The sequence below is a fragment of the Callorhinchus milii genome, unplaced genomic scaffold, assembly GCF_018977255.1.
Source record: "Callorhinchus milii isolate IMCB2004 unplaced genomic scaffold, IMCB_Cmil_1.0 Scaffold27, whole genome shotgun sequence".
NCBI classification, from domain to species: Eukaryota; Metazoa; Chordata; class Chondrichthyes; order Chimaeriformes; family Callorhinchidae; genus Callorhinchus; species Callorhinchus milii.
The window spans coordinates 4208988-4225839 of record NW_024704768.1 but is presented as its reverse complement, the minus strand read 5'-3'; the positions used below and the strand labels follow the sequence as shown (position 1 = coordinate 4225839).

The 16852-nt window shown below is 45.3% G+C and overlaps 1 protein-coding gene across 2 annotated transcripts; it reads left to right on the top strand.

Moving 5' to 3' along the window:
- Positions 1–233: 233 nt before the first annotated feature.
- On the top strand, positions 234–16852 carry tfcp2 (transcription factor CP2). 2 transcript variants are annotated; one of them, XM_042344265.1, is made up of 16 exons: positions 234–389; positions 7039–7190; positions 7690–7766; positions 8314–8419; positions 8939–9045; positions 9734–9886; positions 11845–11955; positions 12434–12522; positions 12615–12663; positions 13170–13235; positions 13669–13762; positions 14199–14289; positions 14580–14689; positions 14870–15012; positions 15575–15626; positions 16127–16852. In XM_042344265.1, the coding sequence occupies exons 1-16, from the start codon at positions 268–270 to the stop codon at positions 16162–16164; spliced, it is 1560 nt and encodes a 519-aa protein (XP_042200199.1). In that variant the 5' UTR covers positions 234–267; the 3' UTR covers positions 16165–16852. The 2 variants fall into 2 exon arrangements, with proteins under 2 accessions (XP_042200199.1, XP_042200198.1); XM_042344264.1 differs by having other exon boundaries at positions 12615–12669.

The following is a 16852-nucleotide window of genomic DNA, read 5'->3' as shown; positions in this document are numbered from 1 at the left end:
TCCTCCTCCCTCTGAGGCAACGACTTTTTTCTCTCCCCCTCTCTCTCTCTCTCTCTCTCCCACACGCGCGCGCGCACACACACACAAAAAAAAGCCGTTGAGGCCTAGCGGTCCAGACAGAAGCCTCGGCCTCAGTTAAGTCGCCTCGCCCCGGGTTTGAGCGCTTGACTGCGGGAGTGGGGGGTGGGAGAGTGGGGGGGTTCGCTCTCTTGTGTCCAGTTTCCCCCCCACACACTCCCCCCACACACTCCCCCCTCCCTCCCCACCATGGCCTGGGCCCTGAAGATGCCGATGCCCGATGAGGTGATCGAGTCCGGGTTGGTGCAGGACTTCGACGCCAGTTTGTCCGGCATCGGCCAGGAGCTCGGAGCTGGAGCCTACAGCATGAGGTAAACCATCTCCATCTCCACCTCCATCACCTCCACCATCATCATCATATTAATGATCCCTCCATTTGATGTAATAATAATCCCTGTATTTGATTTAATACTAATAATTGTATTGATAGGATAATAATAATCCCTCCATTTGATATAATAATCCTTGTATTTGATTTAATACTAATAATTCTATTGCTATGATAATAATGATCCCTCCATTTGATGTAATAATAATCCCTGTATTTGATTTAATACTAATAATTGTATTGATAGGATAATAATAATCCCTCCATTTGATGTAATAATAATCCCTCCATTTGATATAATAATCCTTGTATTTGATTTAATACTAATAATTGTATTGATAGGATAATAATAATCCCTCGATTTGATATAATAATAATAATAATCCTTGTATTTGATATAATACTAATAATTGTATTGATATGATAATAGTCCCTGCATTTGATATAATAATCCTTGTACTTGATATAATAATATTGCATTGACATAATAATAATAAGGATAATAATAATAATAGTAATAATACCCGTATTTGGTATAATATTTATAATCGCTGCATTTGATCCCATCAGTTGACCCACAACCAGGTTCCTGCTTACCGTGGAGTAAGCAAACTTGCCCATGTTTTTGCACCTGGGAATCAAACCCGGGTCCTCTCGCTTGCCAGGCGAGTGCTCTAACCAATACGCGACAGGACTCCCAAGATATGTGCCTATATTTTAGACTCAATCAGGTTAGGGCTGATGCACGACATTGAAAGTCCGTGTCGCTTAAACCTAAAACCAGTTCAGCGTTGCTACAGGGGAAAATAGGATTCTTTCACGTTGATTGATTTATTGCTTGTTTGATGACAAAACCTGTTGAACTGAATAGTGAAACCACGTGATGAAATGTGCAATGTGGAAGAAGTATAGAGGTCAAACTTTTCTGTTCCCCCCCCCCCCCCCGGTTAAAAACAGTGCTGAATATTCACAGCAGGTTGATCAGTGTCAGGGGTTTCTTGATCATAAGTGATGGGAATCTCCAGGAGAGGGGGAAAAAATGGCTGTTTCGGACAGTGGAATCATCAGCAAGTATGGCAATGATGCACCTTGCCATATGTGTAAAGGAAGAAGGAGAATGGCTAAGTAGTTGTTGAAGTCTCCATTTATTGCAAATGTTGGTGGAAAGTCGGTGGGAGGAAGAGGCACAGAACGGACCCATTGATGGTGAGGTCTACGTGAGAGCAAGTCCACAGCACCAAAACAGTTTTCAATGATGGCAGAGGGAAACCTTGGTGACTGGACCACCTGTTCTGTCAAGTTGTCATGCACAACTCTGTATTCTGTTAATAATAATCCTTGCATTTGACATAGTCTTCAAGACGTCTCAAAGCGCTTCACAGGTTACACTGTAAAGTGAATTGACTGGATATGTTGTGGGCCAAACGTGGCAGCCAATTGCGCATAGTTGTGCCCCACGCACAGTCGTGGATTTAATTATTTTTTTTATTTCTGTTTGGTTTTGAAGCTATTATCGAGGTTCAGGCTTCCGAATCATAAGTCTTTGAAAAATCACTGGATGTCTTGCAGCCGTCCTCCTGAACACATTTTGTTGGCTTGCACACTACAACAGCAGCAATTTGCATTTATATAGCGCCCTTCACGCAGGACGGAGTCTGAGAGCGCTTGACAGAAAGCCACACTAATTCCATGACCTACTAGATCTGCAAGTGAGGTGCTCTCTGGATGGAACCAATCTACCCAGAATCTTAAGGAATGCCTGAGAGCTGATCAAGCTGATTTGGCTCTTATTGGTATCTTTTAGCCCTTATTTCCCTTTGCAGTGTGCTTGAACTTGATGTCCTGCCTGATTGACTTTAGGGCAATAACGTTAAATTGTTATGGCCGCATGACTAAATACAGTCAGGGCTAACTGTTGCTTGAGGCTAAGCCATGATCAATTCGTACATAAACACAATGCAGCAAACTGATCACAATAGATGTTCTGTCTCGCTTTCCTTACCGTCCACCTGCAAATTACACAGCTACTACACTTCACAGTATATCCAGTGAAGTGCTTTGAGACATCCTTCTGACGTTAATAATAATTATTGCGTCTTCACGACGTCTCAAAGCTCTTTACAGAATATACTGTTAACTGTCGTGTATTCTGTGGGAGAAATGTGGCAGCCAATTGCGCTGGCTGTGTCCCACAAAAACTGCGCTATATCAAGTGGATATACCTAGAGTATGCTACATGATGATACATTATCCATGAATTCCTTGTTGTCTCCTTTCTCTTTTTCCCCACTCCCTTCAAAAAATATTGTACTGGCTAGTATTTTTTCACTGGCCTGCTGGCAGGTAATTATTTATCCTCAACAGGGTGGGATCTGGCTGAGGGATAGACAGCACTGTATGTTGTTGATTTGACTATCTTGCGTCTCTCATTACCAAATAGCACAATGTGTTGAGTGCACCAGCACTACATGAAAGTCATTTGCACACCCTTTAATGGGTTTTCCATGATTAATGTTTGTAATGCTCCTTCCGGTGTGTGTCTGCCGCTGGAGTTCAGGACTTTGAACCAAAGCGGAATTATTCATACCAAGTCGCTGACGGATATTTTTAGTGCTGCTTAGCAACCTGTTGACTCGGTCTTAGCAACAGATCATTTCTGTTTTTCAGAATAGACTTATGATTGTCCCTCATGACCTCCGTTCCACCATCGGTGGCCGTGCTTCCAGCCACTACTCCCCGAAATTCTGGAGCACTCTTCCTCTCTCTATCCTTCTGCCTTGCCCGCTCCTTCCCCATCTTCAGGTCGTGCCCGAAGACCTTCCTCTTCGACTGTGCTTTCGATCATCTCCCCCCCAGCTGGGCGTCGTGCTCTGTCACTGTCGAGTGCGCTGGGAGGCTACCCTGCGTGAGAGGGTGCTGTGTAAACGCAGGTTGTCAATGTAGATGGCCTCTCATCACCTACCTGATGATGGGCAGCTAAGATTCTTTGGACAGACCTGCGGACAGCTTTGCTGGTGCTTGAGGGAGCACTCAACTAATAACCACTTCATCAAGTAGTTTTCAGTATTCCTGGGGTCTTAGCTAGTCTTTAGCCACTTGATAAATAACTCAATAACTTCCTGCCCGGCTATGAACAATAATCCTTGCATTTGATACAGAGCCTTGTCACGTCTTCGTGATGTCTCAAAGCGCTTCACCGAATATACTGAAGTGAATTGACTTGTGTATTTTCTGGGCGAAATGCAGCAGCCAACATGACCTGAATCTGCGGGTTTGTTTGGGGCCGTATTCCGCTGGTTGAGGATGTTAAGATAAATGCTGAACACGCAGCTTCTTTTGATCGCCCGACTGAGACAGCTGACCTGAACTGACCTTCATATTCTCTCACAGCCCCTCGGGCCTGTAAGTGAGCTCTCTGTCTTTCTCCTTTGGCTTTCTGCTGGATGTGAATTGCTGTGTCAGCTGAGCAGTTTATTCTACCCGTTGTATTTGGTTACAGTGATCACTGATGGTTGAACATGATAGAATAACTTTATGATGCCCGTTGAAATGAAAGAGCGAAAGACAAATGGACAGAGAGTAGCTATTGGCCGCTAATGAATGGCAATGGGCAACGGAAGAGATTACTGTATTTACCGTACAGGGTGTTAGAACAAATGGCTATTTTTAAAGGGGCATCGTAAGTAGGTTTAGGTGAATGAAACGCTTCCAGCTCTGAAAACTTGCCGTACAAACACTATTAGTGGAAGGGCTGGGGCACTCAACTGTGAAGGTAACAGATGAATCTGCTGATATTCAAGCCGAAAATTGAGAAGCCTATCTGTGCAAGAGCTTCACCGTCTTTCTGTACTTGGTGTTTATAAATCCCATTTGGCGTTGCTTTGGGTGCACGTCCTTGACTGCCCAGTGCTTTGGGGTGTCCTTCCCGACATGAAACGCTATTTGTATGCAGTGTGATTTGTTGTTGTGGCTTTGGTTTGGTTTGGTAGAGTGTTAGAATCGGTGTTTGGTCCATTCTTGGCTTAGATCAGTGTGGCTCCTTAGTTCATTTCTCCCACAAAGTATACAGTCACTCCACTTTACAGTATATTCTGTGAAGCCCTTTGAGACATCTTGAAGACGTGATCAGGTGCTATACCAAATGCAAGGATTATTATTCTGCCTCAGTTGACATTTGTGTTTATTGAGACTTCATTCAAGTGCAGTGGTAACAGCAATAACCTGCACTCACACAGCGCTCTCCACGCAGAGTAGCGTCTTAGAGCGCTTAAACTGGTATGATAAAGTTATCACTGCATTCTTGCCCTGATGTGCGTAAAGAGACTTGTCTATGTTGCTTTCCCTTGAGAAGCGGTTCACATCTCTACCTGGTAATGCATTCTTTCCAGTACTTGTAGTATTTTCCCATTTGACTTCTTCAAATTATGTTGTCACTAGAGGTGTCAGTAACGTAGTCGAGCAGCTTGGAAGATGCCTTCTGCCTCTTACCGAGTGCTGTTTACAGAGTAAAGTGTTTTGGGTGTTTTTGCCTGGTCACATCTCATTGGAAAAGGTACAGGCTGGCTTTGCTCCCAGCAATTGCACGCAGATAGCTTTTGGCTTGAATATGAACAAAGTCATCCACTATCTTCACAGTTGAGTGCTCAAGCCCCTTGCACTAATGGGATTTGTAGAGCATGCTTTTCAGAGTAATAGCCTTTAACCCTTTTGCTCACCGAAAACCTTTCAACGTGCTTCTCAGATGACGTACGTTTCATTTTGTCACTTTTTTTTATTCTTTGACGGGGCAACTTATTTCACCTTGGTAACCCTAATGGCGTCAAAGGCGCTATACGAACGCAATTTGTGGTGGTGGTGGTTGTCTCTCTCTTCCCCTCGATTTGTACTCTTACTGGAAAGCCACACAGGGTCATTCCCAATCATTCTCAATAATATGTAGTGGAATCACGTATGATTGAGGTGCAGGTGGACAAAAACGGTTAGACACTACTCCAGTGGTGGAAGTGAATTGACGTTCTCTGAAGAACAGGTTTTTTTGGGGTGTGTTTTCTATGTCCCAATTGTAGTATCGGGTTTTCTGTCGCTCACTTTATTTTTGATTGACGTTGTTATTCCTCGCTGTGTGGATGCAAAATCCATTCCAGAGGCGAAACCTTAGGCAAGTTTCCTTACTCCGCGTGCCTCTGTTACCCAGCAGTAACCTGGTTGTTACTTGGCAGATCACTTTCCGGGGGTAATAATCCCTCCATAACTATTTGTGAGACGCTGCTGTGCGCAATTAGCTTCTGCGTTTCACCAACAAATACACAGTCAATCCACTTTATAGTATATTCTGTGAAGCGCTTTGGGACATCTCAACAACGTGATAAGGCGCTGTATCGATGCAAGGATTATTATTATTTTTATTGTGATTAAAAGCTTGTGCTGCCATTTTTGTCATGAACCCGCGTTTGTCCGTGCAGTTCATGACCTTCGGATTCCTCCTCGTTAAGCAGCCAGCCCTCGGACTCCGATCTCGCCACAACACTCTGCGTAGTATTTTCCCACTTCCTGTCGTGCCCTCTGAGCTAAAGCCGCACATTGGATTACTCCTCTTCGGTTCCTGAAGTTTATTTAAGGATTTGATCTGGATCTCCATCCTACTGCTGTTGGTGGAATGGTTCAGATACTTTCCTGTGACTTGATATGCTCCGTAATTTGAATCGTGCAAAGGTTGCATATGGTTGTTTGTGTATGTGATTTTCGCAGCTGTTTTCCAATGAAGCGTACTGACTGATCGCTCGCTCCTCCAGACTAGACTCGCTCCTCCAGACTCCAGGCTGGTTATTTGGGCCTTTACCTGACCAGTGATGCTGTACAGAAGAACTGCTCTTACTTTGAAATTGTCATTAAAGCTGTCATTCTGTCTCAAGATCCTCCTCTTCGACTGCGCCTTCGGCCGTCCTCCCTGCCCTCCACCCTCCCTAATCCCAACCCCACCCTTGGGACATCCTCCCGACGTGATACAAATGTAGTGTTGTATTGGTTTGAGATATCTCAATGATAATAATTATTATAATTCTTGCATTTGATATAGCGCCTTATCACGTCGTTGAGATGTCTCAGAGCGCTTCACAGAATATATTATAAAATGGATTGACTGTGTATTTTGTGAGTGAAACGCGGCAGCCAATTGCGCACAGCAGTGTCCCACCAACAGTGTTGGATTGAGTGACCAAACTTTTTCAATGGCATGATAAGGTGCTATATTATAATAATCCTCGCACTTGGTATAGCACCTTTCACATCAGGAACCTGGGAAAAACAAAATCTTTTTGAATAGTGCCAGGAGATCTTTAACGTCCAGCTGAACAGGCAGATGGGGAGCTCGGTTTAACGTTTCATCCAAAGAACAGCATCTACAACAGTCCAGCACTTTTTCCCAGCATTGCATTGGTGTATCATCTTAGACTATATGAGTTCCAAGTCCTGGCGTGGGGTTTGAACCCACAATCTTCCGACTCAGGCAAATGAGTCAGAACGATGCACAAGCACAAGTATCAAATGCAAGGATGATTATTGTGAATATAAATGTAATCTTGAGTGAAAGTGTTTGGATTCATTTTATTGTTTTGTTTCTGATCTGCATCTAGCGATGTGCTTGCACTACCGATCTTCAAGCAGGAAGAGTCTAATCTGCCTCCAGAAAATGAGAATAAACTTCTGCCCTTTCAGTATGTCCTATGTTCAGCCACCTCCCCAGCCGTCAAGCTCCACGATGAAACTCTTACATACCTTAACCAAGGTAAGGCTCAGTACCGCTCACATTAGGAATTTCTCTTTGTGGAGTCCTGCAGGCAAAAAGAACCCTTTCCCAGTGGAGTCCTGTAGCTCAGTGGTTTGCGCGCACGCCTCTCAAGCGAGAGGACCTGGGTTTGATTCCCGGGCGGGGAGAAACCTTAGGCAAGTTTCTTTGCTCCACACACACATGCCTCTGTTTACCTAGCTGTAAGTAGGAACCTGGTTGTTAGTCGATTGGCAGTTGCTTTTCTGGGGGTAATGATCCCTTTCCAAAAAAACTAATAATTTAGTCACTCAATCCATGACTGTTGGTGGGACACTGCTGTGCGCAATTGACTGTCGGATTTTGCCCACAAAGTATACAGTCACTACACTTTACAGTACATCCTGTGAAGTGCTTTGAAACCCCTCAATGACGTGATAAGGCGCTATATCGAATGCAAGGATTATTATTCTGATGATGATTATTATGACATTACTATTCTGGTTTGTTCTGATTTCAGGACAGTCTTATGAAATCCGGATGCTCGATAATCGGAAATTGGGCGAGTTGCCAGAAATCAATGGCAAATATGTGAAGGTGAGAAGAGGAAGGGATGTTGGCAAATACAGTGAGGCTGCTTCTGGTCCATCTTCGTCTTGAGTGGAGATCTATCAGCTGGAATGTGTGGCCTGGATAAAATATAGTCATATAATATGTAATCGCCTAAGTCGGGAATTTCCTATTATTAATAAGTTTTGCGTAACTCATACTTTGCATCGCTCAACAGCAACTTGCGTCCCAGAGCGCTTAACAGTGGCGGAGGGAGAGGTGACCGTAAGCAGGGTCGAATAGGCACGCCCTGAAGATGGGGAAGGAAGGGGCGAGGCGGCGGGATTGAGGAAGAGTTCCAGAGTTTCGGGGCGTAGTGGCTAAAAGTGCAACCACTAATGGTGGAACGGAGGGCACAGGGGACAAGCAGGAGACCGGAGGCAGCGAGTAGTGGGTTGAAGGAGTAAGTAGGTCGGAGAGGTAGGGAGGTGCCAGGGTATGAAGGGATTTGAAAACGAGTGTGAGGATCTTGAAATTGATGTTAAATGGGTCATATTAAACGTCTGGTTCCCAACTTCACGTGTGTTACATGCAGAGCATTATCCGGGTGGTGTTTCATGACCGGCGATTGCAGTACACAGAGCACCAGCAGTTGGAGGGATGGAGGTGGAACCGGCCTGGAGATAGAATCCTGGATTTAGGTAACGTGTCTGCCATTGTTTGCCGTGTTGCACGTGCAATCAGATGCTCTCCATAGGTGCTGCCTGACCTGCTGAGTCTTCCCCGCGATTTCTGTTTTCATTTCAATTGCTTTCAGTGACTTGACCGGTTCGTTCTTATATTTTTATGACCCGACGAGCTCCCAATTTCAGCACACCTGATCAGAAATCACAGTCCTGCAACCTCCCATCACGCACGTCAGTGTGATAAAACGGCTTTGCACAGAGTGGGATCCCAACGTTTGGTTATAAATCTGTCCTGGCAATGATCTGGGAGCAGGTGACTTGTCACCCACTCAACCGGGGAATAACAATCCTCGCATTTGACACAGCGCCTTATCACGTCATCGAGACGTCTCAAGCAGGATATACTGTGAAATGGAGTGACTGCGTGTTTTGTGGGCGAAGCGCGGCAGCCAGTTTGCGTACAGCAATGTCAGCATTGTTAGATTTGAATTTTAAAGAAAGGCACACTGTAACGACTGTCTGTGTTGGCTTTAGATATTCCTTTGTCGGTCGGGATTGTTGACCCCAGAGCTAACCCAACTCAGCTAAACACAGTCGAATTCCTTTGGGACCCTTCAAAGAGAACCTCTGTATTTATCCAGGTAGGACAATTACTTCCGTTGGTTACCTCGTTCCGTGCAGTGTTTGGAGAGTTGCTCTATATATGAATTGGTCAACAGCAACTTGCATTTACACAGTGCCTCTCAGGCAGGGTAGTGTCCCAGAGCGCTTGACAGTGGCAGAGCACGATGCTGAGCTGGGGGGAAGGGGCGAGCTGACCGTGAGAACGGTTGAAGAGGTCTTCAAAAAGAAAAGGTCTTCAGGCCCAACAGGAAGATGGGGCAGGTGGTCTTACAAAATAGCCATACAGAAGAAACATCTGAACTTCATTTTTAATATAGGAGGGAAGTCGAGAAATCTTAATTCCGACTAATTATTAGAATACTGGGGCATAATCTACTAAGTATCAGCTACTTATCAGCTTTCAAAAGGGAACTGGATGAATAATGAAAAAGGAGTCAACTACAGGGCAGGTAAATGAGACTTGAAAGGATTGATCTTAAAAGAGCCAGCACGGGCACAACAACTGACATTTACACAGTGCCTTTCACAGCGGGAGGACGTCCTAAGGCGCTGGACTTTCAGGGATTTAGACCTGAGCTGGGGGTTGGGATCAAATGTCAGATGTCCTCCTCCTGTGCTATATGTTTCTATGGTTCTAAATGGCGTGCTTTCTGACGGCGTTAGCTCTTCCCTCTGTCACGTTGTCCGTCTGCCTGTTTCCTTTAGGTTCATTGTATCAGCACCGAGTTCACCACCAGAAAGCATGGAGGGGAGAAAGGGGTTCCTTTCCGAATCCAGATCGATACCTTCAAGGAGATGGAAAATGGCGAGTACACTGAACATCTACACTCAGCCAGCTGCCAAATCAAAGTGTTCAAGGTACGGCAACCTAGGCCTGAACCTACCCTGCGTGACATCTTTACCTCAGCTCCTCAGTGTCTGAATCTAATAATAATAATAATCCTTGCATTTGATAGCGTGCCTCATCAAGTTGTTCAGGCATCTCAAAGCTCTTCACAGAATATACTGTAAAGTATATTAAATAGAAATATATTATTAATAATAATAATAATCCTTACATTTGATATCGCACCTTATCAGGTCTTCGAGTCGTCTCAATGCGCTTCACCCGATATACTGTAAAGTGGATTGACGATATTGTGCGGAAAATGGCAGTCAATTGTGCACAGCCTATATAAATATAAAGTATATTACAGTATATAATCAATTTGGTGGTTCAACTGATTACATTGTACTTCTTAGCTTTCCCCCCCAACACACACACACCTTCCCCAAACTGTACAATACATGTGGGCACTTGTTGGAAAGTTTACAATTTCTCTATTGTTACACAGTGCATCAAAACAAAGCTAATCTTACTAATCTCTTCCCATTCAGTCAGTTCCTGCATATACCAGATATCTCATGCCACCAGCATGGATACCAGACACTAACGATCCCAAAGCTGTCCTCCAAGTACCTGTTCCGCCTGTAAAACTAGAACTGTCAACATCTTATTGCTGATCTTGCAATGCTCTGCTGGCACTTGGAGGGTGACCTCAACTGGACGCACTGCTACAAATTCGATGGATTGTGTGCGTAAAGGGTTAATGGGACCTATTTTATATAGTCCTGTAGTGTAGTGGTTTGAGCGCTCGCCTCGCAAGCAAGAGGACCCAGCAATCTCCTCCTCTCCCTTTGCTATATACCTCTTTTGTCTCATTCTCTTCCCCTCCCCCACCAAAGCCCAGCTTAAATTGCTAGACTTCTTGCCACATTTGTCATCGGAGACTGTGATGCTGTGCCTCGCTCTGCGGAAAGGAGGTGAGCAATGAAGGAACACTTAACTTATGGGAATATTTTTCCGACCTAGGCTTCCGAGAGGACTGTGAGGCAGGAGATTGCAGCTGCCGTGCTGCCTCTGCGTTTTTTTTTATTGACCTTCAGTAAAATCTCCTCAACCAGCAGTTTTAATTGGTATTTACGTCTTCCTGCGCATACGTGGCAGGTTTCCAAAGACATTAGCACCGAAGCCATCAATAAACCTTTGCCACGGCGAGCTGAGACCACAGATTGTCAAGCCAGACTGGCTTTATAGCTTGAAATCACATCAGTTATATCTACACACTGTAATGGGCCTTGAAATTGGGTCAGGTTCTGTCACGTGGTTAGACAGTACTCTAACACCACTCCAGAGTTGCTGCTTAGCAATAAATGCCTCAAGGTTTTGCTTTAAGGTTTTTTATTCCAATATTAAGCCTGCATTTCTTTCACACGGTGAACTGGGTTTGGTGGAGAATCGAGTCATTGACTTTAATAGCGCAAAGGACCTGGTTTGACCCATGGGGCCTGTGCTGGCTCTGTGTTTAAGCTTGATTCGGAATCCTAGTTTTGCAGACTTTCTCACTGGGCTCAAATTGACGTAATCTGGCCCAACTTTTAGCTGGCTGTCAGGGGAGGCAGGGAGAAGAACTGATCAGAGATGCTCTCAATCTCTCTTCACCCTGTGTTGCATAGCGGGGCAGCCAGAACTATAAGGCTACACTACACTTAACTGGTTTGTTCGTTGGAGTGACTTGAAGTATATATCAAGTGTTTTTGTCACACAAAGCTGCCTTAGGCAGTGTAACATTAAACAATATGTTTAACGTGCAGACAGTGCCCTGTGCTCCCGTTTCTCATTGCTCTCTGGCCTATTTCGTCACTACACTTTACAGTATATTCTGTGAAGCACTTTGAGACTGAACGGTCTTCTCCTGTGCTGTAAATTTCCTGTGTTTTTTGGTTGTTTGTTTGTCTGTTTCCATTATAAGAACGTGTGTCTGATTCACTTGCAGCCGAAAGGAGCTGATCGAAAACAGAAAACGGACAGAGAGAAGATGGAGAAACGGACTCCGCAAGAGAAGGAAAAATATCAGCCCTCTTACGAGACGACGATACTCACAGAGGTAGGACTGCAGCCTCCATCAGCCTGACAGATAGCTGGAGCTCGGGCGTTGGGCAGTGTTGCATTGGGCAGTACATACCTGAGGAGTAGAGTGGGGAGCCCTGTGGTGTAGTGGTTGGAGAGCTTGCCTGGCGAGCGAGAGGACCCAGGTTTGGTTCCCGGTTCCCGTTCAGGGCAAAACCTTAGACAAGTTTCCACGTTGCTTTTCCAGGGGGTAATAATCCCTTGATTAAAAAAAAATGATAATAGTAATTTGATCACTCAATCCACTTGTGGGGCACTGTTGTGTGCAATTGGCTCCGCGTTTTGCCCGCAAAGTCGATTCACTTCACGGTATATTCCGCGAAGAGACACAGTAATGCATTACACGGGTGGGGGTGGGGTGTATGTTAAAAACGTGTGGACAGAGGAATCTTTTTACTGTTTAAACATTTGTGGTACAAGTATTTTCTCTTCCTCTTCCCCCACTCTCTCTCCAGTGCTCTCCTTGGCCTGACATCTCCTATGTTAACAACACAGCATCTCCCGGATTCAGCAGCTCACACAGCAGTTTCACCATCTCTGAAGGGTAAGTCTTAAGTCACTGCTGTGTCCTGATGTCAACTGATTTGATTTAAATTTGGATGTTTTTGATTCAAAAAAAATCCCATCTAATTTTAGAAATGGATCCCCAAATCACCAGCCTGAGCCAGGCCCTCCAAACACTGATGTAAGTGTAAGTGAAAGTGCCTTTTTCTTGTGTTTATCTGGTTCAAGTGTGCTTGTGCAGTTCACCCGCAAATCCACAGTCGCAACACTTTACAGTAAAATCCTGTGAAGCGCTTTTGAGACGTCTTGAAACGGCTTTCCGCTCAGTGGAGATTGATTCTTTTTGAAACTTGTCATGTTTTTTTTTCCCAATTTGCAATAACAACGTAGTCATTGGATTTGCGTTGCATTCATTAAAGTAGAGACAGCTTATTACTTTTTTTTTGAGGGGGTGGGAGGACGTTTCTTTCCAAAGTGTGCACTTGCAGAGTTGTTGGTTTAAACGAAAGCAAACCCTCGAATGTCCATTCGACGTGAAAGGCGCTGTGTAAATTCAATTTATTGGTGGTGTTTGTGTGGTGCGGTGGGACAGATTTCAACAAACATTTAAACACAGAAGCGGGTGGGAACAGTGGAGTTAACATTTCAGGTCGATGGCCTCTCGTTCATAAGCTTTTCTCTCCTCAGGCATTGGGTTCCTTTCGGAAGTGGGTTTGTCGAGAGTTGTCCGTGTCGCCCGTCTCAGAAAACCAGGTAAAGCTTTGCTGAAACACAGACAGCGACAACTTGCACTTCAATAGCGCCCTCCACGCGGGGCAGAGTCTCAGAGCGCTGAACAGTGGCGGAGCCTGACTCCAAGCCGCGAGGGAAGGGAGAGGGAGGTGACCGCGTAAGCACGGTCGAAAAGGAAGGTTTTTCAGGCACCACTTGAAAGAGGGGAGAGGGGGCAAAGAGGAGGGTTTTGAGGGAGAGTGTTCCAGAGTTTCAGAAACTGTAATCGTGTGGGTTAATCTCCTGAGGAATGTTTGACCTTTCGGGGCGTGTGCTACCGCCAGGAAGGTAGAAGGTGAACTAGATGGACCTTGGTCTTTTTATTTGGCCCCAGCATTTCTTATGTTCTCGTTGTATCTGCATGTACGTTTCCCGGCTGGGGTCTGATTGACTTTCTTACCTTATGTTGTCGCAGAACCTGTTGCCAACAGCCACACCTCAGGACGCACAGCAGTGGCTGCACAGAAACCGCTTCTCTCCTTACTGCAGGCTCTTCGCAAACTTCTCTGGTACCTAATTTACTACCTTAATACTAACAATAATCCTTGCATTTGATACAGCGCCTTATCACGTCGTGGAGACGTCTCAAAGCGCTTCACAGGATATACTATAAAGTGAATCGACTGCAATTTGTGGGCGAAACGCGGCAGCCAATTGTGCACAGCAGCGTCCCCACAAACAGTCGTGGATTGAGTGACCGCCAATTTTCTTTTAATTCACTGCGGTCAATCTTGCTGAGTCATGTGGGCCCGGGTCATGTAGGAGAAGTAATATCTATGTGTGTGCTTGTCTGTGTATAATAATAAATCATCCTGCAAGGTTAACCAGCCGAAACTCCCTGAGTGCAGAACACGTACAAAAAAAAAATTCAAATCAAGTTGTTTGATTAAACGGAAGCGCTCCGAGACGCTGTGGATTATCTTATCTAATGGCTCCCCTCTACAGGCAGCGATCTGTTAAAGCTGACCCGGGATGATGTTATCCAGATCTGCGGACCCGCAGATGGAATTCGACTCTTCAACGCTCTCAAAGGAAAGTAAGTCTTGCAGCAACCCCCGACTCGGGTCCAAATCCTTGAGCGTCCAGCACCTTGGGATGCCCTCCCGACGTGATTGACGCGCAGCTTTGCTCCTAGTTTCGACACTATTATTTAGCTCACGGTCTTAAAAGGAAAAAAAGTTGTGGGGTTAAAAAGGATCCTGTGGGGGAAAAAAATATATAACCCTGGGAACCGCAGTAAGATGTGTCCTTGGCCAATGTCGCTTTTATATTTAAGATTATTATCTTGCAGTCAAACCCGTTGTTTTCCCTATCGTGCTTATCTAGGATGGTGAGACCGAGGCTAACGGTTTACGTTTGTCAGGAGTCCCAGCAAGTGCGGGAACAGCCTCCGCAGAAACACGAAAACGGGGATTCAGTCAACAGTTCTTTTTACGGTGGGTCCTTCAGTCCAGTCCGCGCTACATGTCGAGGGTTACCCCTCCACGTTTTACACACAAAACTCACCCAACGCTTCGACCCGTCCGGGAATCGAACCCGGGTCCTCTCACTTGGGTAGGTTTTAAAAATGCCAAGATGGGCTATTGAAGGCTTGCGCCCCTCTCTCTGTGTTGCAGTGTACCACGCCATTTATTTGGAAGAGTTGACGGCGGTCGAATTGACTGAGAAGATCGCTCAACTTTTCAACATCTCACCTCGTCAGATCAATCAGATTTACAAGCAGGGACCCACGGGCATCCACGTGCTGGTCAGCGATGAGGTAAGGCCCTTCTGGAGCCAATTGCGCACAGCGGTGTCCCACAAACAGTCGTGGATTGAGTGACCGATTTTTATTTACTTTGAAGAATAGCTCTGGTTTGACGTTCAATTTGTAATCACTCCATGACGATCACAGAACAGCGAGCAAGGTCAACGGAGAAAGTTATTCCAGGGTAATTGTATGTTTTAGGGCATAATTGGAGTAAAAATTTACTCGGCAGCTAATCTGACCCAAAGTGCTCAGCAACGAGCCTGAGGGCCTGAAGGGAAAATGTTCTGTTCCTCAGTAGTTACTAAATTAACAAGTGCAGATTAGTTGAATTCAATAGAATATTGCCATGGTTGGAGTATTACTGGCGCTTAACCAGATAAAACCAAACAGCTTGCTGTTGAAAGCGCGGTCTGGCAAGTTTGCTGCTGCATGTCAACTTTGAGGGAAAGATTGTGACATCCGACTGACGGACTTCTGATAGCAATGTTCTTAAATGTTTTTTTTAATCAGCAGTGTTTTTCCCGACATGCGGTAATGCTGTTGGTACTCATTCTGCTTCGCCTCTTTCCAGATGATCCAAAATTTCCAAGATGAATCCTGTTTTGTGCTGGACACTTTGAAAGGTAACCGCACTATCTTTTGGGACGTACAACAAGTATTTTGGCGAAGATTATTCAGCCTGGTCGGCATTTTATATCAGTTGCTGGCTCTGATTCTAATTGGGACATGCTGCATACTAAAAGATAATAATTATAATATTCATTGCCTTTGATACAACGCCATATCCCATCGTCAAAATGTCTCACAGCACTTCACGGAATTTACTATAATGTGTACCAACTAGGCCATGCCAAGCTGACCCCTTAAAAATTAAACACAATAATAACGATTTGGTCACTCAATCCACGGCTGTTTGTGGGGACGCTGCTGTGTGCAATTGGCTGCCGCGTTCCGCCCACAAAATACACAGTCGCTACTTCACAGAATATTCTGTGAAGCGGTTTGAGACGTCTGGAAAGGCATGATAAGGCGCTATATCAAATGCAAGGAGTATCCTTGTAAATCTATTGCTGTTTGCTGTGTCGCCCGTCTAAGCACCTTTTTCATTCCTTTCTCTTGGCAGCTGAGAGTAGCGACAGTTATCACATAATCCTCAAGTGAGCGATCTCCGACAGACGCAGAGACTTGAGTAAACGCCTTCAGCCTTCACTTGCAGCTCGGAAAGAGGAACGATATTTGCAGCTCGCCGACAAAGGAATTCAAAGGACACGACTGCCTCTCTCAGTAACCCGGGGTTGTAAATGTGCTCCTTGCACAAGTGACCGAGTCTGCTTGATCAGAAGCTAAAGGATAAGAAGCTGGCTGACCATTGGGGGTGGGGGGTGGGGGTGGTTAAGGCATCTTGGCATGCGTTTCTGTAAGAAATATAACGACCACCATTTTGGGCCATGATAGAAACTTGGTGACAGTGGGCGTATTCGTTAATCACTGCCGTTCCCGGCCGAAGAGACAAGGCGGCACAGCCTGCCCGGAGTGTACCTCTCTTCCCCCCCCCCCCCCAACCCTCTGGCTCTCCTCCTCGACCTCTTGTGCAGGGTCGTGTATGGAAAGGACCCTCAGAAAAAACACGCTGTTCACTTCGGCTCAGTTCAGCTCAATCCACTCCACAATCAAGTACGGAGTTCTGTCAAAATCTTTCCGTCGTTCGTTCGGAACTTGTGGCATTGATTTATGATCATCCAAATAGTAAGCCTCGCAGTGTACTCCAGACCCTGGGCGGGGTGGCCTGTCACAACCTATTCTGGGGGCTTTTATATAACCGGAATGATTGAAATACATTCTTGCCTCA

Bases quoted from the DNA above. Each gene is read 5' to 3' on its own strand.
- tfcp2 (XM_042344264.1), top strand. From the start codon at position 268: ATGGCCTGGGCCCTGAAGATGCCGATGCCCGATGAGGTGATCGAGTCC. The intron at 7,191-7,689 runs GTAAGGCTCAGT...TTCTGATTTCAG, and splicing joins TCTTACATACCTTAACCAAG to GACAGTCTTATGAAATCCGG. The intron at 7,767-8,313 runs GTGAGAAGAGGA...TGTTACATGCAG, and splicing joins TCAATGGCAAATATGTGAAG to AGCATTATCCGGGTGGTGTT.